The sequence below is a fragment of the Ceratotherium simum genome, chromosome 21, assembly GCF_057802395.1.
Source record: "Ceratotherium simum simum isolate JZ-2026a chromosome 21, ASM5780239v1, whole genome shotgun sequence".
NCBI lineage: Eukaryota > Metazoa > Chordata > Mammalia > Perissodactyla > Rhinocerotidae > Ceratotherium > Ceratotherium simum.
The window spans coordinates 32,603,800-32,628,046 of NC_141920.1; the positions used below are offsets into that span (position 1 = coordinate 32,603,800).

A 24,247-nucleotide genomic window follows, 5' to 3' on the forward strand; every position below is an offset into this window, starting at 1 on the left:
CGGGCACGGATGTTAGCCCAGGGCCAATCTTCCTCAGCAAAAAGAGGAGTATTAGCAATGGATGTTAGCTCAGGGCTAATCTTCCTCAAAAACAAACAAACAAACAAACAAAAACCTTCAAGCTCAAGAGTAAGCATCACTTCCTTGATGGCAGGTGAGTCTACCAGTGCATCCGTGGCAGCATACAATGTACACAGCAGCCTCCTCTAGGAACTTGGGAAGGCCGCAAGGCAGGGCCTACATCCCATCCTACTCCATCACTCAGCACTTGGCACAGAATGCGCCCAGCTGAGAAACAAGGGTTATGGGTGTTGGGGAGACAGCTGCCTTCACCCATCTCTCAGTCATTGGTCCTGGCAGTGGCCTGTGCCCACTGTGCTGTCTTTTGGTCTGCTGGGGACCTATCTTAAGAAGGTCTTTTGGTTGGCTGGGGACCTGTCTTAAGAAGGACTCATTAAAGGATAGGCTGCTCAAGGAGGAGAAGTGCTGAAGGCTGTTACCAGCTAGCTCAAAGGAGTGTGGGAACAAGTCGATGAAAGCCAAATTGCAGGGCACTGGGCAAGGCTGTGCTGGGAGGGCAGGTAGCCTAGGGCATGCCCAAGGCATCGCCCTACCATGTCACCATGTGCCAAGAATTTACCTGCTTTCTCCTAAAAGTAATTCAGCAAGAAGGAAAAACAACAACTAATAAGTTTATTAGCAAAAAATTGATTCATAAAAGGAGGCTGGGAGTGTCATCTTAACTACTTTAGAAAAGACAGCTTTAACCAGTGATGACTTTGAACTGATTCCCTCTTCCTGCTTTTCATATTTATTTGGCAAAAAGTAACTCATATCTGTAACGGGCATGTATGACATAAACCACATACCTGGGATGGTGTTATCCAAAATGAAAGCCACACAGCCTCCTACAAACATAGCAGTTGTGAGAAGAACGTTCAATACTTGATCGATTCCTGATATCCCTGGAAACAGACCATAGCAACAGGGTCACTGCCACAGCCAGGACGGGCCTGCCCTTGACTTAGAAAGGAGCCCTGGGGTGGGACTAATCACCAGTCAATGCAGTGCATGACAGTGTAAATTTCTGTTGTGGATGTGTAGATAAATTTATGCCAGTAATGTTATAAACTACTATGAATACTTTCAACAATAATCAAAAGGTATCTCCATAAGAAAAATTCCTAACAATGGTGCACAGATAAATCTAATACAGTGAAGTTCACCCTATAAAGAATTATTAAGCCATTGGGGGTGTTGTTTGCAGATGAAAAAAGAAAAATCAATATAAAAGATGGCTGTTGCAAGGCTGAAAAAATTACAAAGTGAGCAACAAGACAACAAAAATATTTGTGGTATCTGCAATTCGAATAAAGGGTTTTAGAATCCTGGGTTACTAATTAGTGCTTAACTGCTTTTAATTAGGAGCAAGCAACTGGATTTATAAAGATGTCCACACATGAATGTGATATATTAAAATGTAAAAAGCAGCAAGAATCTCCTTGTTATTGGAAGTTCACATACTTTCTATATTTAAAATATGATCCCCAACAGAAAATACCAAGTGTTGGTTAGAATGTGGAGAAACAGAAACCCTTGTACACAGCTGGTGGGAATGTAAAATGGTTCACCCGCTGTGGGAAATAAGTTGGTGGTTCCCCAAAAAGCTAAACATAAAAGTTACCATATGAACTAGCAATTCTACTTCTAGGTATAGTCTCAAAAGAAGTGAAAAACAGGTACTCAAATACAGTCAATCATCATTATTGGCAGTTTGTGAATTCGCCTACACAGTAAAATTTATTTGTAAACCCAAATGAACACTCATGGGCTTTCACAGTCATTCACGGACATGCACTGAGCAGGGAAAAATTTGAGTTGCTCAACACGCATGTTCCCAGCTGAGATCAAACAAGGTCAATGCTCTGCCTTCTTGTTTCAGCTCATACTGTAAACAAATGTCCTTTTAGCAGCCTATTTGGTACCACTTTTTTCTTTTTTTTTTTTGCATTTTTGTGCTTTTTCGTTGGTGATTTCGCTGTTTAAAATGGCCACTAAGTGTTGTGCTGAAGTGCTGTCTAGTGCTCCTAATTGCAAGAAAGCCGTGACATGCCTTATGGAGAAAAGACATGTATTAGATGAGCTTCATTCAGGCCTGAGTTATGGTGCTGTTGGCCATATTTCCCCTAGGAGCAATAGTTCAGGATTTGTTCATTCCATGTTCACAGTGACTTCACAGAACATAACTACCATGAATGAGAACAGGCTGCACTTGTATACCAATGTTCATAACAGCACTAGTCACAATAGTCAAAAGGTGGAAACAACCCAAATGTCCATCAATGGATAAATGGATAAACAGATTATGGTATATACATGCAATGGAATATTATTTAGCCATAAAAATGAATGAACTACTTATACGTGCTATAACATGCATGAATCTTGAAAACAAGAAGTTGAGTGAAAAAACTAGACACAAAAGGTCACAGATTGTATAATTCCATTTATATGAAAGATCCAGAATAGGTAAATCGACAGAAACAGAAAGCAGACTGGTGGTTGCCAGGGGCTGGGAGAAGGCATATGATGTGGATTAAGGGTAAGGAATTTTATTTGGGGGTGATGAGAATGTTTTGCAAACTAGATACAGCTGGTGATTACACAATATTGTGAATGTACTAAATGCCACTGAACTGCTCACTTTAAAATGGTTAATTTTATGTTATGTGAATTTCACCTCAAGAATATATATAAAATGGTCCCCAATTCTACATAAAATGTCAGTAGCAATAGCTATTTCTTAAGATGGCTCCCTTTGTTCATTCCTCATGACATTGCGGTCCTAAAATAAAAAGGAGTTTAAAGGTTAATCTTGAATTCAAAGTAGCTATAATCCCAGTAGAAAAACATGTATTTCAAAGTCTATGAAGTGGAGTTTCAATAAATTATACATTTTAATACAGCATTAGTCTGAGAAATCAAAAGGTTCTACATGGAGGCATTCTCCCAAAGGATAGCGTCCTGGTTAAAAAACATGTACATCAGTTATGCGCTCATGCAGGAAGAACTTCCAGATAAACTTCGGCAAAGTGAGATTCACATGAAATACACAGACCAACATTCACCAGAACAACTCCTAACTCTCCGACTGAGGATGATTGTGATTCCAACTCCCCTCAGGTTCAAGGCCTGTTTTCCCTACCTGTGACGAGAGGGTTCTGTCTGAGGTAACTTGGAAGGACGAGCCCAAAGAAGATTGAAAATCCAAGCACAAAGAGGTTCCGGGAAGAATTTAAATCGATGAACTGTAGGTTCGAGAGTCCAACAGCTGTGATCATTCCTGGAGAGAAACATCAGACAAGCTCCGTGAGCTCACCCATGGCATGGATGACAGATGCCTCACAGCAGAAGACAAACTCCCTACCATGTGCTTCCTCTGTCTCACCAGTAACAAGTCTGGAGACCAGCACAGTGACAGGACAGGGGGTCAGAATGTGACCACCAGGGTCTCTGATTCAAATGACCCTCGGCCTAAGCACTATTTGGGCTTATTCAGGGGCATAAACCTCACACTATGCTTTCTTTAGACCAAGAAGAAAACTAAGCACATTGGTTCCCCCTTAAAACTTCTACAAAACCATTTTGATTAAATTGGGAAACCCTCCCAAATATTTGGTCCCTGATTACTACAACTGAATGGCGCAAAGATCAAATCGAGCCCCACTGTAAAAATGGTCAGTTTTAATGGCCCATTCAGAGGGGAAGATATTTGAGTTAAATCGATTAGAAATACCAACTAAGGAGATTAATTTCATCTTATTTTTCCTAGCACAATTATTCTACATTTGGTTCTTCTACCTTTAACATAAATTCAACTCAGAGATTGATGTAGGTTTTATTTTTTGAAGGTGTATCCTTTTGTATTTTAAAACAGAAATGTGTTACCTTTTCATCTTACTGAAGGGATTCAGCAAAAAGCCATGATCCTTATTAAAAATCAGCAAATGTGAAGCAAGAGGAGCCTGAGAGGAAAGCGGGCTATCAAGGAAAAGGAATTTTACCAAAGAGAGTACAGAAGAGGGCGCCAAGCACAGGATCCGGAAGGGACGCGAAGAGGGCGCTGAACTTTCCGATCGTGCCCAAGGCAAGCATGAGGGCTGCACCGTACTGGATCACCCGGCGACTGCCAACCTGCGGGACACACCAGAGGGCAGAGACAGGCCTTCACCTCGAGGTCCTCCACAGCGTGAATTTCCACCCAGCAACCCCCAGAGCAAACGTAACAAAATCCTCAGACAAAACCTAGATTACTCTGAAAACTTCTAGTGAGGAGGGATCCGTCTTATTTCACAATGAGGACTGATCTCAACACAAAATTACTATAACTTACTATAAAGACACCCAGAGTAAAACGATTCCCACCACCTTTCCTCATTCCCGTCCCCCTGTTCCATCCCCTTGACTGTGGGTGGCCCCAGGACTCCGCCTTTGCTTCTCCGAACCCCGGGTGATGTCACCTCAGTGTGGACTTGTTCCTGTGCTCAGCTCCTGGGTTTCTAATGCCCTCACAGTCCAGGGCTGGGATGACCTCCTAGTATCTCAGAGGCAAAATGCAAAACTACACTTTGCCGCTGCTTCTCTTCTGGGTTCCTGGCATCACCCTTCACCTAGTTAACCCACCCCAAAGCACTTCAGCCTCAACAATTCCATCTTCCCTGGACCCTGAATCACTTCTGGAACCTCCTCTCCTCATGGTGTCTTGCCCATGAGAGCTGCCATAGCCTACAGACCAAAGAGTGCACAATTCTCAAGCCCAGCTGCGTGGCTCGCATCCCCATGCCACCTCTAACCATGTGACCAGGGCAAGCTACTCAGCCTCTCTGAGTGGCAGAATCCTCATCTCTATAATGATAAACTGCGTGGTTTTGCTTTGAGGATTAAATGAAATGACCTGTAAAACAGTTTGAACTGCGCCTGGAAGGCATTAGGCTATTTGATAGCCTCCCACCTGGGCTTGTTGGCCCTCATCTTTCCTCCACCCACCTGTCCTCTCCACTGTGATGGAGTGACCTTTCTAACAGACTGATTTGGGAGGTCAGTCCCCTGCCTAAGTCCTCCGGTGCCGATGAAACAAAACTCACTTCTCAGGCTCTTGCCAAGGGAGCCAAGCCTACAGGCGAGCTCCCTGCCCCGGGGCTTATCGCCTGCTCCCCAGTGTACCAGGCATGTCCAGGCCTGTCTATCTGGAACACCCTTTCCCATATCCCTCTTCTGGTTGGTTCCCAGACACATCCTTCAAAACACTATCCAAATTCTACCTCCTCTGAAAAGCCTTCCTTGATTCCAAGGCTGGCATCTCCCTACTCTGGGGGGAGTCTTCCGCAGCACTGTGTATAGCATTTCCCACATGATCTCATCTTCATATTAAGCCTGATCTCTGCCTTCTAAAAGCTTCCATCTAGCCCCCTGTCACTCAGGTAGCGGGAGGTGGAGCAGGCATTGGGCTCAAGAATCCTGCACTGTTGGCCCCCACTCTGTGCTGCCTCTCCCAGGAAAACACCCTGAGGATGTAAACCAGGTAAAGGAAGTTCCAGAAACATCTGAGTGTCCAGTGTCCACATGGCTTTATCTGTGATTTACAATGAGGAAAAGATGGCTACTTACATAGTTAATTAAAACAAAATGAAATTTAAAATTCAGTCCCTCAGTTGCACTCGCCACATTTCAAGTCCTCTTAAGGCAAGTGTGGCTGGTGGCTTCCACATGGGACAGCACAAGTGTAGAACATTTCCACCACTGCGAATGTTCTCCTGGACAGTGCTGGTCTAGAGCTTCCAGCACCTTCTCAAAGGACCCAAGGGCCAGCTGGTTCAGAATCAGAATTGACTCTTACTGAGCGTATGAAGAGAAGGCTGCCCAGCTAGGCTCAGTCACAGCTGACACTGGAGCCCAGGCTCCACTTCCTCTACGGCTCCTCCCACTACACCACCACCAAGTGCAGGGATGCAGTGAAAATGTCATGCAAACTGGCAAATCGAGCAACACTGATTTAAGCCTGGCTATATTATCTGATAACGAAGCCTTTTATTTATAAATGGCTCATTTTTCAGCAAACCTTTTTAAGGAACCTACTCTATGACTAGCACTTGTTAGACTCGGGGGAGTACAAAGATGAGTACGTCACAAGCTTATGATCAAATAATTGTGCTGCTGAAATTGATACACTGCATGGGAGCCCAGCAGGGAAGAGAAACTCTGAAGAGTTGGGGAAGTCTTGAGGGATGAGTAAGAGTTCACTGGAGGAAGAGCCTCCAGGCAGAGGGAACCACCTGTGCAAAGACCACCTCCCAGCAGAGTCAGCCCTGTTAGGAGTGCAGGCGGAGGGCCAGGCGGCCCCAGGGACACCTGAAACAATAAATCTTATACGAAAACCATGCATGGAAGGAAGACTCATCTGCCTTAGACGCTGTCAAAAGAAATAAGCAGCAACTAAGCCATTCTTCTGTTCGACGAATATTGACCAAGTGCCTATTATAGACTTCTGTTCCAAATACCAGAGACACAGCCCTAAAATCTCTGCCCTCCTAGTGCTTGCATGGAGCCTTTGCGTCTCCCTTCCCGCTGCCCACTCCCTGGAATCTCCTAATCGCCTCTCTCTGACCTCCTTCCTGAACTTCGGCTCCGCCTCAGGGACAATGAAAAATCGCCACTGCATTTCTGACTTTCCAAACTCTTCAACAGTGTGGAAGGCAGCAGAGGAGAAATGCCGTTTCTCTGGATACCACCAAAGAGACAGTACAGTCAGGGGAGATGGTGTTCACTCTGTTCCCAGAAATAAACTTAGGACTAAGTATCATATAATAACAGTATTTATAGTTTACTGTGCACCTACCACATGCCAGGACTCTTTGCTAAGTGCTTTACATCAAGTTGTTAATTCCGATGCCTTGCAAACTATCTTTATAGACAAGGGCATGGAGACTCAACGAGGTGATGTAACTTGTTCATGGTTACGTGGGAAGAAAGTGATGGAGCCAGGGCTGGAATCCAAAGCAGCCCCCTCCCCATCGTGTCATGGAGCCCCTCGCGTGGGACAGATGTTGGAACACACTCAGCAGAGAGGTCCTGCACATGGAGTCCAACACCTTAGAACTTCAGAACACACAGCGCGGTAGGCAGCCTCAACTCCTGATCGAATAGGCTCGAATTTCCAGGTACATGGAATGTCATAACTGGATAAAGGACAGCAAATATTAGAGGTGCCAGGAAATGGAGGCAGAGTCTGTGGAAGAACCATGGATCACCCTCTTTCTATACTCCTGACGTCTGATACAATGGCCCAGAGCAATGTCGTCAGACAGAACTTTCTATAACACAGAACATTGGAAATGTTCTTGTTCCTAAACAAGGGAAATGTTCTGTATCTGTGCTGTCCTTTGGCAGCCACTGGCCACATGTGACCACTGAGCCCTTGAAATATGGCTAGTCTGACTGAGGAACTGAATTTTTCATTTTAACTTATTTAAACTTAAACAGCCACATGTAGCTACTGACTACCATACTGGACAGCATAGATGTAGATCTAGAATCATCAGATTTCAGACCTGAGCTCTACACAGAAAAGTGACTTGTCCCATCTTTCAGCTGGGCGAGGGGCAGAAGACAGCCTAGACCTCATGCCTCCCTCTCCTAGACAGGGATCTCCCATCAGCTGTAGAAATTTCTGCTGCAAGTCCCACTTCCCCACCCCAAGGCAGCTCAGCTATACCCCCTTGTCAGTCAGAGCAATGAAAAATTCCAGGGCTGACAGTGCCCTTGAATGGATGACATCTTTGCCTGGGGGAAGTGATAAGCAAACGGATTCAGACGAAAGATCAATTAGCTCATTAAAACTGCTGGCAGGGTACCTTTTCAGAATTCGCTGCCATCATTTAAACTGTAATAAAGATAATTATTCCACAAACCTTAGTCATGTTTTAGAAAGGAATTTCAATGAGCAACACCACTTACTCCCTAAGGTGACCCTGGATAAGTTACATGAGGATGTGTTTTAAAGAGATGCAGAAAGCGGACTGGCTTGTTACACTGTTTCCCCCCAAGAGTCCCACCATCTACAACAATTTTACTACTACGTTATTTTGGGTTAGTTATATGTCTACAGTCCACGGCAGCAAACTGGCTAAAGAGTGAATGGCTTTGCCCCATTCAGTGCCCATGTGCTCAGCATCTGCTTCTCCCCAAGGATCCTGAAGGAAGTGCTCATCAAGCAGACTTCACATGCCACGTGCCAGGAGCAACAGGCAGCAGGTGGGGCCATCTGCAAACCTGAGGCTGGGCTCTGCGATGGCCCTGCCAACTTACAGGAAAACCAACCAACATGTCAGGCATGTACCGTGCATGCCCTGCTCCCTCTCACCTGGATTTGCAGTCAAGATTAACCAAACTTAGCATCTGGTTTCATCTGGTTATAGAATCTCACAGAGAGCTGGGGGAAGGATTTCTAATTTTATGGAGGTCAAACAGTTTAGAAGGCTCTGGCTCATCCTCAAGTTCTCAGAATACAGTGCTTGATGAGGGAGAAGGGAGATCTGTGACTCACACAAGCCATCCTGGGGGGTGAACCAGTTCAAGTCTCTGGCTGCACAGCATACAATGGCCGGGGCGAGCTGACACAAGCTGGCAAACAGCATACTTTGGTCCAAGGCAACTGGGATATAAAGTTTATTTGCTAGTAATAAATTTGCGAGCCCTAGGAGCAGGTTCCTTCTTATAGGAAGCTGCATTGTGGGGTGCGGCTGCCCCAGGGTCAGGTGTCTCTGTGGAGTGGGATGGGAGAGAGGCAAGTGAGTAGGACTCGGACCCAGGCCGTGCTCAACCTGAGTGACTCGCTGGGGCTTGTTTTATCCACTAACTCCACCAACAGATTTCAGCTGAAAGAGAAGGATTCTGCTGCTAAGGTTTAAAAACCATGTTAATTCTTTACCGTAAGACCGATTTTTTTTCTGGAACCAGTGGCATCATCTCTCACCTAGAACTAGTCCCATCATCTCCTAAGTGGTCTCCAGTTTCCACCTCCTCCCCCACCCCCATGGTCTACTCTCAGCAGCCAAAGTGACCCTTAGAAGAAGGAAAGAAAAAAAAACAACCAGATCGAGTCACACCCTGGGGGACCCATTCCACTCGGCCTCTGGCAGCCTACAGGGGCTGCGTGACCTGGTCCTCAGTTACCTGGGAGACTTCGTCTGCTCCTCCCCACTGGCCACCTTGCTGATCTGCAACACGCCAGCCTGCTCCCATGACAGGGCTTTGCCCTGGCCATCGCCCTGCCTGGATGGCCATTTCCCAGGCACCTGCACAGCTCCCTCCCTCACCTCCTTCGGGCCCTTGCTCAAGGTCATCTTCTTAAGGAGGCTTAGCCTGACCCTATCTAACACTTACTCACCCTCGCTCCCAACCCCCCCACCCTGCCCCATGTTTTTGTTCATTGCTTGTCTTCCCTGGTAGAAGGTTAACTCCACGAGGACAGGGACAGTTTTCTTCTTTATTCACTGATGTATACCAACTGCCTAGAAGTGGCCTGGCACAGGGTCGGGGCTTAACTCAAATTTGTAGAATGCACAGAGGAATGGCAGCACCTGAGTGCCTGCCTATCTGGGCCAGCGGCGGGAGGAGAGACCTCCACGGGCATTCCAAAAACCCATCAACACAAAAAAGGAGATGGGGGAGATGATCATCTCAGAATCAAAGGCCTTCCTTTTGGAACTCCCGGTGGTCAGACCAATCAATGAAATGGACCAATGCTTAGAGGCCCAACCATTTAATTAGAAAAATATTTGTACCTTAGTAATTCCCAAAACTCCAATGTTGGGACTGGATGAAGTAGAGCCATTCCCAGTACCAAATATGCCATCGAGAACACAGGAGAGACCCTCCACGAAAATCCCCCTAAAATGTAAAGGAACGGGGGGAAAGAGAAACATTCATTCAATGGGGGAAATACTCTGAAATATGCTCTAAAAGGTAGCAACCCAAAGGCAGGGTCCACAGACCTGCAGCCTCCACGCTTCCCGGCAGGGTTAGCAACGCAGAATCTCAAGCCCCACTCCAGACCTGCCAAAGCAGAGCCTGCATTGTACTGGCATCCCCCATGCTCATTCAACTTGCAGAAACACCTCTCTAAACCACACATTAGACACAGGTGTTCAAAAATCATTCCTCATTAAAAGATTTTAGCCAGAAAACAGAGCCATTTGTTGGGACCTAAGACAAACATGGGGTGTCCATTGATTTGATTCCTTTACGATTAATATATAGTTTCATCAGGAAGGAAATGCTTTGTAATTTTATAAACATTAGAACTTTTTAAAGAATCAATATAAAGTAATGTAATCACATGCAACAGCTCCATTAGAGAAAGAAAAAGCAGGACTGTAAACCCTAACAGAACCAATGCAAGAGATGCTAAGACACCAGCCCACTGGCTCTCATCACACACAATTGCTCCTGGAGGGGCAGCAGCCGGCTGCAAAAGGGTGAATGCTCTGAGCTATTTATTTTCTCTTCTCTGTAGCCTCTATAAGGCCCAATTTGCTCCCTGCATCCAGAAACTAAAGACCAGGTGTGCTGAGAACGTAAACCCCACAGCTCCAAAACCTCTAGATTCTGCAGACTTCATTGATTCCTGCTCTTCTTGTCTCTAAGTATATGAGTTGTAATTGTGAATAGATGACACAGCATCTACCCCTAAGAACAGCTGGGAAATCTAAGGGACTTATATCCATGACCCCAAACCAAGCAAAGAACAAGGCAGCGTCCAGCACTTGTCTTTAGTGAGTTTAAGGTTTGGAGTGGTCTCACAGAGACCGTCTTATGTGATTGAGGGAGGAAGGGTGGGAATTCCGCTCCATGTGACAGATGAGGAAAATGAGAGCAAAGTGGGGCAGTGACTCGTCCAAAGACAAATGGCCAAGAAAGAGCCCTGATGCTTGGCTGTCTTCATGCTGACACTCTTGGTTTCTTCTCCAAGATTATCCAAACCAAAGAGCCAAGTCGCAGGCGCTGGGCCCGAAGAAGAACTCATTTTCCCAGGACGTACCTGTTTATGGCATGGATGGGCGGCGGTGGGGCACAGGACAGCCTCGCACAGGCGTAGTAGTCCCCGATGGACTCGATAATGCTGGCAACCACCGCGCTGAGCATGCCGATGACACCAGCCGCTGAGACGGTGGGCAGTCCCCACTGGACTAAGGAAGGAAAACAAACATGAAACCTCACACACTTTCATAGTGGGGCAGGCAGAGTTATCAGGACAGAGTCATTCAGTACATCAGGGGACTTGACAAGATCTGCTCAGATTCTGAGGCTTGTGGAAACTCCTTGCTTATTTTTAAACCTAAGTCATCGACGCACCAGATGCCCGGGAACAGTTGCTGGGTCAGATGAAGATGCCATAACCAGGACTGGTCTGCTCTATGTCTTCATTTAAAAGAAGAAATTGTTTGGCTGGAAGAGGCGGGTGCTGCTCCTCCTGCTTCAAAGCCACACTCAGCGTCTACTCAACTACAGTTTAACACAGCCTGCTGTGTTGGGACTGTATGAGAAGGATTTTTGGCCCTGCTATGCAAAGCAGGGTACAAAATAATGGTGCTCTCGCCCAGGCGGTGGCATCAAAGGAAAAAGCAGTGAAAGGTCACCAGCTAAATTTAAATCCCGACAGTAAACATGGCACAAGGTATAGACAACCCTTCTCTAGTGTTATGTCAGCACTTTTTTTTTTTTTAGTAAGCCATGTTATGGCAAATGAAATAGTTTCCTTTAAGAAAGCAAAGAGAAGTCCCCAGGTAGCTTCCTTCTGAGTATCTGGATGTAGTTAATTCTTAATCAGATACCGTTAAAGAAAAAAATCTCGATTTGGACATTGAAAGCCATAGATGTTATTTAATAAAAATAGCATGAGGAACTTTCTCTGTTAGAATGAATACACTTCTTTGATAACTTCTTCCCTTGAACCATTAGTTATAATAGAGCCACTAAGTATAAGCACAGTGGAAAAAGAAAGATGGATAAAATGGTCTCTTGTACAATGCAGCTGGGGGAACAGGTCACTGAAAGATCTAAGAAAGTGTAATGGTTAGACTTCAAATGAAGGGAACCCAAATGGGGACACATGGAGTACAAGTCAGGAGGCAGAAGAGGTGCGGTCCCTGTCCAGAGAGGGCCTAGAGATGGGGAGCCGAGTGAAGGGACGTTCTGGGCGGGCAGCGGCCTCAGCATCAGCAGACAAGCAGAAGTGGGCAGGAAGGGGCTGCTGCTCAGAAGAGGCACGTGCAGCGTGGGGCAGGCAGGTTTAGGAGGGGCTCGACAAGCCACACAGAGGGGGCCTGGCCTCTGTCTCGTGGGTAACAGGGAAGAGAGAGATGACTCATGAAGTAAGACGTGCAGAACACGCCTGGAGTGTGTGTGAGGGCAGAACTGCTCCCGCCTGGGGCCACTTTACCCCGTGGGGACAGACAAAAGACCAGAGGCAGCCTGTGATCAGGGGCAGGGGGCACGTCCACGCGCAACAGCTCGGCGTGCTCTCTGCCCACCAGCAACAGGCTTGGTCAACATCTCATCTCCGCATTAGTTTGGAACAGATTTTTCTCATGCAGGTGATTTCTTTATCAAGCAACATTTTATATTTTCTAAATAATCTTTTACATAGTTACCTTGTTACTGATGTAGCATTGTGGTTTCATTTTAGTCTCCTGATTTGGGGGAAGGGATTCTTATTTTATTTGGCTATTTACTATTTTTCAGAAATTGCCTTTTATTTCCTTGGTCTCTTTTACTGTTTTCTTATTCTTTTCCCTTTTGCCAGAAGTCCTTAATTTTGAATTTTAAAATCTTTATCCCACCTACTTCAACATTTCAAAATTTGTAATCTTCTAAGTTTTTGATCCCTTTTCCTTCAGATTATATAGATGTATTAAAAACTTTGTTGGCTTCCAGCCTTCTATCTTAACTGTTATTTCATCTCTCCTTTTAACTAGAACATTTAATTTACATTGTTACCTTACAGCAGGGTCTCTTAACCTCGGCACTGTTGATATTTTGGGTCCAAAATCTGTATTTTAACAACCAATCCAGGTAATTCTTAGCTAACTGAAGACTGAGAACCGCTGCTCTAGATATTTGAAAACCTGTCTCCGAATTCAGCCAAATCGTCAGTGAGTACATCAGGCTACATCCTCTGGCCCTCTAGGGGTGGCTTTTTACCTAGGGGAGTCTTGACAAAAGGGGGCAGCTCAGGCAAGTTAAGGGCTGTCACGAAGAGGAACAGGGCACTCACTGCCATGAAGATGCCAAGTGCCCTGTCCACTCGGTGACACCTTCTCACACATGGGCTCCATGGCCCCGGGGGAGATCTCCCTCGCCACATGCTCAGCTGCTTCTCCTGGACAGCCCCCCACTGTGTTCCTATTCGTGCTCATCTTGGGAGCTGCCTGCACAAGCAGAGAGACCACCCAGCATGTGCCCTGGAGGCTTCTTCCTGCCTGCCCTCCCACGCCTCCTCCTGACAGCCTCACCAACTAACTCAATCTCATTTTATCTCAGACCATATGTACGTACATGAACCATGCATTTTTTTTTTTTGGAAAAAGGACAGGTATACATAAATACACACTTAGACCACATGATCTGATGAGAATGTTACTTTAGAAAGACTAAACTTTTAAAGTGTTTGTAAATATGTCAAGAACAGAAGGAACAACGCCAACATCGCTGTCATTTAACATACTTAGAACAGTTGTCTTTGACCCAATCCTAATATTCTTGGCTTTTCCTGCTTTTTCTCCTGGTCATTATAAAATGTGAAGACGGGATTGCTAAGCAGAGGAATAAACTGGCACAACCTGACGAAGCTCAGGCTTCAATTCTAATAAAAACCCCAAATGCTGGGAACAGAGCCTTCACAATAGAACAACCAAGCACTAATAACCCTGGGCTCACACAAGTCACTTTTGAAGAGGGGGTCTAAGAAGTGTGCAACATGAATCCAAGTGATATCTCAGCTAGGGATCGTCTCCTCACCGTACCTTGTCAAGAGTTATCCAACGTTTAAATTATAACTTAAGACCCATCTTCCATCTATTTGTGAATATCAATTTTCCTCTGAAAGCTATGACCAAATTAAAAAAAAAAGATTATAGCTATCCATTAAAAGATTACACAAACTCCATCATGCTTGAGCACTCAAGTCTGTTCCTCTTGGCGCCTTGGTGCTATACTTGCCTTTCTAAGCAGCTGCCCTCAAATCCTAGCCACCAGACCTCAAACCTGCCAAGAGACTCCTTGTCAGGATTTCATCCTAGTGGAACCCAAAGAACCAACTAGCTAATCTGAGAAGGGAGCTGGTTAGTCTCTGTGTGTTAATTATGGAACTCCAAGGACAGGGCCTCCCTTTTTTTGCTGTCAGATCTTCAAATGACCAGACTGGTAAGACCTGAGGGGACATTCTGGAACAGAGAAGACTTTTCCTGCTGGAGAACCTTCTGTCAACTTCCAACTCCTCTAAACTGGCCCCTCATGGGCTCCTGACCCCTCTGGCCACCAGAATACTTACATGGGTATGGGACCTTAAACCACGGGGCTACCAGGAGCACGCCCTGCCTGGCATCCGTCCGAGCATAGAAGCCGTACTTCGTGCTGTCAGGAGGGAAGACATCAGTCACCGTGAAGATGAAGCAGAGCAGCCAGGACACAAGGATGGCCAGGATGATCTGAAGGGTCAAAGGACAGCTCTGTCAAGCCAACAGAGATGGCAGCTGCTGGCGAAACACAGGCCTTCCTGCAGTCTCAATATCACACCTCGGAACCCACCAGAGTCAGTACTTTGCAGAAAACACACACAACAGATCTGCTGAAAACCTATTCCCTGAATGAATCACATTTAGAGAGCAGTTTTATGCAGGTGAAGTTACTTTAACCCTAAGTCTGGCTGGTAAAATAAGAATAGTAGACAACGCGCCTGCAGAGGCCACGTGGAGTCAGAGCTCCCTCAATCCCAAGGACAATCAGTGTCCTCCTTTGAACTGTTAACAGAATTTCAGAATCAGAACCTTCCACCGCTTTTAAACTTTAAGTCCATGACGATTTGGGTGGTCATTAGTACCCTGAGGTCACTACACAAACATGGTCCCCCAAGAGGACCTGCTTAAAATCCTCCTTTCGCCTAAACATTTTACATATGAACCACAGGCAATATTGTCAGGGAAAAAAAGGTGACTACTCACAGGGAACATTTTGAAAAGCTGTAACTTGTATGCAGTCCATCCTTTCTTGGATTTGTAAATTGGGAGAGGAAATTTAACATTTCTGGCATATTGAGAAAACAGTAATACTAGGAAAATTGTCCTGAGGAGAGAAAGAAAATAAACTAGATTAAAGGCTCTATGTCTGTGTTTTAAAGTAATACTCAAAGCTTCAACAGCAAAATTGATCACGTGTTCAACTCACTTCTCTAGAAAGCTGCTAGTCCTCTTAACTATTATTTGGGAAATCATATCTTTTGGAAATTCCATTTTTGGAAAGCTATTAGAATTTTTTCTTAGAATTTCTTGATATTGAAATGAAATTGCCATGTAAATGCTTTGGCTAAATTTTCCTAAGTAGAATAAGAAAACCCAAAGAATGTGTACACTGATGGGAAAAGCTCACTATGTAAGGGCAAAGGCAAGATGATAGACACAACATACCACACTGTATAATTACAACTACGAACTAACTAAAAACAAACAACTACTGCACGAGTGTGCATGTACACACACACACGCCTGCGCACACAAACAGTAGAGAGGGATGGGAATCCAAAATGCTCACAGGGATTGGCTTTAAGTAGCAATATGATTTGTGACTTTTTTTTCTACTTTTCTGTATCTTCTGATTTACTTATAAAGAGCCTAAATTACTTTTAAAAAGCAAAAAGTAAAGCTTCAATATTTAAGAAAGCTATATACAGTAGAATTCGACATTAATAATAACATTCCTGAGAGGTTTTTGTGTGTCATTCATTATGTGAAGGTCTTCCGGCCCATCACCTCAGCCTTCTGCAGTGGCTTCTCGATCATCCACTTTACAGAGAGACAAAGCCAGCAGTCCCAAGATCATACAGCTAGAGCTGGCAGGGCGGGTGGGCCATGGGGCTAGAACTACAGCCTGGGCTCTGAACGACTTTGCCACACTGGTCGAAAGGGCAGGGATGCCTGGGTGGGCTCAGAAGTCCCTCTACCCCGAGCTCCATACTCCCGACCCTGCTGCACTGAGCCCTGCGGGAGGCAGCAACATCAAGTGACTTCCCTGCAGCAGGACTGACACGTCCTCCTCTGTCCGGTGCCCCGGCTGTGGTGGGTGTGGGATGCCTCCCCACCACTGAAACAATAAAGGCGTACAACAATGCATTTCATCACCCACAGGGACTCATTCTTGCACTTACAACCCGAGGGAGAGTTGGCAGAGGAGTAGGTTCTCAGTCAAAGCTGAGCTTAATTGTTCCTGGGCACAGTTCCAACTGCTGAGATGGAATTATCAGCCCCATTGACAACCAGTCAAGCGCAGCCTCACTGTCACACTCCTAATGAGGTGGAGACTGCAGCTGGCTGGAGAACAGGCCTGTGCTGCTCCACCGTCTCCCCACCTACTCAGGTGCTTCACTGACCTGGCAACGGGGGTCTCTGCCCTGCCACAAGGTCACCAGGCCAGTACCAGTTCAAGGTTGAAAATACACATGGTGCCCACGTTATTCCAACGCTCCTGGGTGGTGAAGTTTAACCAAAAAAATGATATGGCCATGAGGGATACTAAAACTGGCTTATTTTAAACTTAGACCAACATAAAATTTTCATGTTTTAAAAAATGCTAACTTATTTCAAAGTGAACGCTCTGAGATCCAAAAAGGCCCCAAGTCTGCTATTACTGTTATCATTATTTCAGGCAACACCCCACCTGACAGTTACACCTGCATTGTGGTGGCCACTTTTCAAAGCATCTTTAAAAGGGGATAGGGACACATACAGAATTCGAAGGACATCCAGATCCCAGGCCTAAATCTGGCAGCACAAATTAAGTGAGTGGACTAGACAAATGAATGCTCCATCTTCTTCCCACTCCAAAATCCATCTACTTCTAATTTATGTTTATCCTCAAATACACCTGTGGGGCAGGTAGGCCAGGCAGCCCCATAGCAGAGAGGCTCAGAGGTGGGGGAACGTGCCCAGTCACACACCTTGGCTGAGAAGTGAAGGGACAAGGATCCGAGCCCCAGATCCTCAGGCCAGGGTTCCACCCACCATAGCTGGCTCTTTCCACCTCACATTTACATATTGCTTGCTCTCGTTGACCTCTCTTTTACCTTATAAATGTTATGCAAGCAATACATACTAAAAGGTAGGAAAATTATAAAAGGCAGATAAGCAAAAAGAAGAACAAAAACCTAAAGATCACTTATCCCACCACTGGGTGACAACCATGTCACATCCTGGTCTACTGATTCTGAACAGCTTCTGTTCCCTGGATATTTACAGGTCGTTGGGTCCTGGGCACTGGGGTTAGAGAGGGAGACAGGAAGGACCGATGTCACCTTTGCCGTGAGAGCACAAACAGGTCATCATCTGACCCATACTGGAATCACACCTTACATGCTGCTTCCCAACCAGCGTGGAGCCCCTATTAATGCCATGACCTCAACAGATGGAGATCTGCATCATCATCATAGTGCTGCTTAGCATTCCACCTTATGGATGTACCACAACTTGTTTAACAATTCCCACATGGTACGACATTGGGAGAAACATAAACAACCGTGAAGAATCACCTCTCCCTGGCACCTGTCCGAATATCGCCTTACAACAAGTTCCTAGGACTAGAACGGATCTGTCAAACAGTAAATACCTTATTAAAAAGCTTCTGGGGCCAGCCCCATGGCTTAGCCGTTAAGTGCGCGCTCTCCGCTACCGGTGGCCAGGGTTCGGATCCGGGCGCGCACCGACGCACTGCTTCTCCTCCGGCCATGCTGAGGCCGCGTCCCACATACAGCAACTAGAAGGATGTGCAACTATGACATGCAACTATCTACTGGGGCTTTGCGGGGAAAAAAGGAGGAGGATTGGCAATAGATGTTAGCTCAGAGCTGGTCTTCCTCAGCAAAAAGAGGAGGATTAGCACGGATGTTAGCTCAGGGCTGATCTTCCGCAAAAAAAAAAAAAAAAAACCTTCTGATACAAACTGCCAAATACATACAGAAAGGCTGGGTGAATTTACAATCCCACGCAGAGACCAAGAACATTCATTTGCTACTCACTGTAACACAGGGTCTTATCATACTTTGAAATCTCTACCGATTTCATTAATTTAAAACACTGTATTATCATTCATTTTAATACTCATTCTTTACATCTGAATACATAGGATACATATTTCAGCATTGTTTGCAACAGCAAATACTTTAAACAACATTCACGAGCATCAATTGGGGAATGGTTTAATAAATTATAGACTATTTCATACTATTTAACATTGTGCAGTTTTACAAAGAATGAAATAGCTCTAAACACACTGTCTTGGAAAGGTGAGCCCGACAAATTGTTGGGGCGAAAAACAAATTATAAGATAATATAATGGTAAAGCTGTATAAGTGCATATGTTTGTATTTATGCATAAACGATATAAGTCTATGGAAGGATCAATATTACATTTTTACTAGTTAATCACAAGGAGATTTTTTTGAGGGATGGGGGTGGGAGGGACTATTATTTTATTTTAGATTTCCCTGTTTAATCACTGTTAAACTTCAAATGACTAGAATTTAAATGTATTTGGGGATATTGATAAAATGAGACTTGAGTATTTGGTGATGGTACGGTGGGTTCATTACATTATTCTCTCTACTTTTGAATAGGTTTGAAATTATCCATAAGAAAAGTAAACAAAAAATAAGTTTCCTCAAGAAAAAAGCAGTTCCCGTCGAGGACCTAAGCATGTGTTAGAAAGGTTGCCACATTTACCCTCCCCTGACAATCTGTCTCTAAATGCCACCTCCACTGGAGTGACTTAGGAACCCATGCTGTACAACCTGATCCACCACCACCCCCACTGCTAACGGATCTGAGTGAACATGCACTGTGATAACTGGGGAGGATAACCCTTTTTACACACTAATTGGCTATCTGTATTTCCTCTTTTTGTTACATGGCTGTTCTTATCATATCCTTCATCCATTACTCCACTGGAACTCTCTCTCCTTTATAGTAATTAGTGAAACTCTATGAATTGGTAACATTAGCCCTTCTTATGGAATTAGTTGTAAAGATTTTCCCAGACTCATTTATAATTTAGTTTCAGTGGTTTTTGATATGAGTTTTAAATGCATCAGGAATAAAATCTATCAATCTTTCTCTTTTAACATCTGCTTTAAGATCTTCCCTGTCTTGTTAAATATTTATATAGCTTTCCTTTTAGCACTTTTATGGTTTTATTTTCTATATTTAAGTCTTTAACTGAAATGTAATTTGACATTAACCAGGAAGCTAACTTTTTTCCAAATAATTATCCCATTTTTCCTACACAATTCTTCTGTTCCCCACTTATCTCAAATGTGACTGCCATCATACACTAAATATGAATTTCTTCTTGGTTCTATTTCTATCCCTCCTGTTCTGCCCTACCAATGTCTATCCTGTCCTAGGACCACAGTATTGTTATTAAGCTCTGGAAGGTATTTTAATTCTTGTAAGGGCAAGTCACCATTCCCTTCTCCCTGACCTTTCTGGTATTTTGAGCCATATTATTTTATTTTCTTGTCTTACACATTGGTTAGCACAACCAGAACAACTTCAAATGATACTGGTGTTAATAAACATGCTTGTCTCAGTTTCTGATTTCAATAGGCAGGCCTGATTTAAGTCTTTCACCATTAAAATATGAGGCATTTTAAAATCTTATTCATGAAAAATCCTTCTATTCCCAGCATTTTCCCAAACCACGTTCCATGGATCATTCCTCCCAAATACATTTACAGACGTGGCACTAAAAAAATAAGTGTGTGCAGAGCTGGAGACTAAGACCCTTTTCTGAAAAGAGTCTTCTGCATACTTGCATTTTAACAGATCACAAGGAGCCTTACAGAAGAGAAACAGGCTGAGCCTAGCACGCTACTAACTGAACATATGTGAACTCAGCTCAGGGTTTTACACAACCCCAGGAAGGAAAAAGTTGGTTCAGGATCTCCCTTTTGTATTAGCTCCGTCAGGAAATGTCATTAAGATAAAGTTGACTGGGAAGTTTCCCTTCTCTCTCAAAGCTCCAGAACAGTTTAAACAGTGCAGGAATTCTCTCTTCCTTGAAGATATAATACACTCACTGTCTAACCAATGGAGCTCAGGTCTTCTCCTAGGGATAGAGGTCCGTCGACAACATTCTTGACCTTCCCTGTGGTCACGGGTGTACTCATGCCTCCCGCTCCTCCTCTCACTTATCCACAACGTGCTTAGAGAACGCCTGCTCTGTGACAGTGAGCGGGGTACTGCAGGTTCTGTGGTGACCTGCACAGAGCCGAGGCCCTGCCCTCACAGAGCTGACAGCCTAAGTACAAAAGAAGAGCTCTCGGAAACTAAAAAACATGAGAGCAGAACTGAAGAGCTCAATGGAAAGATTCACTGATAAAGCTGAGGAAAATTCCCATGAATAGACAAAAACACATGAAAGAGATGGAAAACAGAAGAGGAAAGTAGAGGAAGAGCTCAGGAGGTCCAACATTCTAGAAGTTCCAGAAAGAGATGAGCAGGAATGGAGGAGAGGAGGGCACCCATGAAACAATTCAAGATCATTTCCTACCAATGCCTGCCTGAGACTCCAGAGGGAAAAGGCCCTGAGTGCTCAGCCCAAGATGTAAATGGACCACCAAGGGGCAGCTGGTGAGATTTCAGACACTGTGACAAGACAACCTACGATCTTCCCGAACTCCATGAGTCTAACTGCAGTTTCAAAAGGAGGAGGCAGAGGAGGCCGTGAAGAGATAACGGCCAAGCATTTTACAGGACTGAGAACGGACAGGAAGGGAGCAAAAGAGAAGCTGGAGACCAGTTCAAAAGCGATGGCTGAGAGTGAGGCTTGTTGAGGGCGGTAGCAGTGAAGACCCCGAGGACACAGGACTTGTTTTGGAGGTAGGACAGATTGACAGGTGGTACATGGGGCACGAGGGAAAGCGAAGAATCAAGGACGACTGCAGGGTTTCTGGTTTAAGCAACTGAGTGCATCGTTGTGCCTTTGACTAAAAAGAGGACAACAGGAGAGGAACTGGTTTGGGGGGCAACGAGGGAATCAAAAGTTCAGAGCTTTCCTCCTTTAAAGTCTGAGATATCTTGTGTAACAGCAAATGGAGAGCTCAAGTCAGGGGCTGGATCTAAGCCCGGAGTTCAGGAGTCTGGGCTACGGGTTTCTGTGGAAGTTGCCAGCATAAAAGACACTTGCTGGTGCTGTGGACTGGACGACATCTCCTAGGGGAAGAGCACATGGAGAGGAGGCGGCCCAGGACCAAGTTCTGAGGAGCCCCGACTTTAGAGCTCAGGAGAAGAAGGAGTCCCTTTAGGTTACTTATGCTTTTCTGAAAACCACCCATTTTATCTTTTTTTTTTTTTTTTTTTTAAATCTGGAGGCAAGGAGCATAGAATTAATTCAATCTCCCTAGACCTGCGGTTTTACCCCTCCATTTGTGTGTGCACCCCCATCTTGCCTTCACGAGCCTGGCCAGAAGTCCGCCTCTGTGTTCTTCTCCCAAGGACCAGCTTCTGGATGCACCACTTCTGTTGGTTTCCTATTTTTTGCATCCTTATTAATTCTTTCTCCCTGCTTTCACTGGGCTCATTTTTAATCTGGTTTTTCCAGTTTCCGGAGATAAGCTCTTCATGTACTTTATTTGCCTTTAAAGGTTATGAATTTTCTCCAGAACAACTCTGACTGCTCTGTCAGTGTGATTAGTGCTGTTATCATGATTTTCTAAATTATTAGCAATTGTGAAGTTTCAATCTCCTCTCTGACTACATGTTATATAACAGTGTTTTTTTTAGCTCCTAAGGAGTTTGGGGGTTTTGTTCACCCTTTTGTTACTGGTTTCTACGTTTACTGTAAGATGACAAATATAATTTCTCCTGTTAGGAACTTACCGCATTTCACTGAATGAACATTCTTACATGCATTCTACACACCAACCTGGTGTGGAGAATATTGACCAACCTTCAGTGAAATGAGAAAATTCAGAACAATCCTGAATACTTTCACGTACCTTAATTTGTAAGCATATATGGATTACAGTGATGCAAAGATTCACTTTATTTGTACATCATGTTCTAACACAGAGAGACATCGGTGTCATGGGTTAAATTCCAGTCAGACTATTTGGGTTTTGAAAACCATCCCACTTACTAGCTGTGTGACCCTGGGCAACTAACTCGGCATCTTTGTGGCTCTGTTTCTTTTGCTGTTAAACAGGATTACACTGTACCCCCCTTAGTTTACCACATGTGCAATGAGGGTTATGTAAAGCAATGATACACAGGCTCAGTGAGGGCTGCCTGTTATTGAATAATCACAGAATATTTCACAAAGCAAAAGAAAAACAACTGGAAATCCTGTTTGTTTTAATTTGTTTTAGAAATTTTACTGGTCGGTAAAATTTGAGAGTCTTGGAAGCACTTCCCTATGATATAGTCTACTCTTACTATGCTCTACAGACATAGAAAAAGAATGTGGGTTCTGTTTCTGGTACACAGAATTCTGTGGCTCTAATAACCAATCTTACAATATTATCAACGTCCTGGATGTCTTTACTGACATGACTTAAAGGGGTAAGTGACATCTTTAATGGACTTGAAGTACTGTGCACAAGGACCAGCACTGATGAGCAGGACTCTGGCAGGAACCACAGCCTCCCCACAGGTGTGCAGAGCTCTGGCTGGCCTTGGGAGCCATGTCACCTTGGATGCCAACACATCCTCCCACAGCATCTCTGCCTCCTGCCAGTCTGGAAATATTTTTGAGTCTCATCTAAAGGATTTGGCTCCTCAGTATTTCAACTCATGTGCATGAGACTTGGCGTGACCTCAGAGGTTAAGAACTAATGGCGCCACCATCTTACTCCCTTCCCCAAGTTTAAAACCTTACAACCCTCCCTCTACACATCACTGCCAAACCTGTCTCTGGAATACCTTGACTGCATGTCACTTCCAAACCTCTGGGTCTAAAAAACCCTTCAATAGTTCTCTAGCATAAAGCAAATAAAGTTTAAACTGTCAGACTATTTTCACTTAAAAAGCCTCCTAAAGTTTGCGTAACTGTTCCAAATGCTCAAAGAGGCTGTCCCTCAGTAGTAGGAAGAGGGAGATTTTTACCATCCACTCCTGAGTGGTCTCAGAACACTTACAGCATGGCGATGCCCCAGTGCTTCCCCGCTCTCTCTCCCGCTGCCTGGAAACCAGAGAGGCCAATGAGGGCCACCGTGGGTGTAATGGTCAGGGGACCGATGTATTTCAGCAGAGCCCCAGGCAGGCCCAGGAGGCCGATGACCACTTCTATCAATGATGACATGATGATGGCTCCCTGGATCTGGAACAAGAGAGGCACAGACATCGCAGTGAGCCGCTTGTACATCACACACCCCAATGTCACCTGCAACCACAACTGATACTTCTGCAAAGCATCGAGTTATTACATAACAGGCATGACAGAGCTGGAAAATTCCTGGGGAACCCCAAAAAAAACCAGAGGGGGTGAAGGGGGCCTAGCAAACCTCAGTGTGATGTGACTGACGTGAGAGAATTACAGAAACAGGCACTGGACACAAAGTCAACTGGCCTTTCCCACGGAGAAACGAGACAGACACAACTTATAATTCTCATTTAAAACATTCAAAACCAGCCTCGGAGGAACGCTCCAAGGAACACTGCATTACAAAGATTCTTGACTTTAAAAAGTTAGCCCCAGGCCAGCCCGGCAGCGCAAGCGGTTAAGTGCGCGCGGTTAAGTGCGCACGCTCCGCTGCGGCAGCCCGGGGTTCGCCAGTTCGGATCCCAGGTGCGCACCGATGCACTGCTTGGCAAGCCATGCTGTGGCGGTTTCCCATATAAAGTGGAGGAAGATGGGCATGGATGTTAGCCCAGGGCCAGTCTTCCTCAGCAAAAAAAGAGGAGGATTGGCAGATGTTAGCACAGGGCTG

At 44.9% G+C, this 24,247-nt stretch overlaps 1 protein-coding gene across 8 annotated transcripts in view; it reads right to left on the bottom strand.

The window, feature by feature from the left end:
• The window catches only part of SLC23A2 (solute carrier family 23 member 2), a 137,738-nt gene that overhangs the window by 6,154 nt on the left and 107,337 nt on the right, over positions 1-24,247 (bottom strand). For 5 of the 8 annotated variants that reach the window (XM_087445567.1, XM_087445564.1, XM_087445566.1 and 2 more), the window contains 8 exons: positions 23,456-23,637; positions 15,279-15,399; positions 14,609-14,765; positions 11,099-11,246; positions 9,843-9,948; positions 4,065-4,194; positions 3,206-3,343; positions 870-965 (listed from right to left, as the gene is read on the bottom strand). In XM_087445567.1, the coding sequence (XP_087301693.1) occupies positions 870-965; positions 3,206-3,343; positions 4,065-4,194; positions 9,843-9,948; positions 11,099-11,246; positions 14,609-14,765; positions 15,279-15,399; positions 23,456-23,637 (1,078 nt within the window). Of the gene's footprint in view, positions 1-869; positions 966-2,405; positions 2,846-3,205; positions 3,344-4,064; positions 4,195-9,842; positions 9,949-11,098; positions 11,247-14,608; positions 14,766-15,278; positions 15,400-23,455; positions 23,638-24,247 lie in introns of those variants that run through there. The other 3 variants (XM_087445570.1, XM_087445569.1, XM_087445571.1) reach the window with 3 other exon arrangements.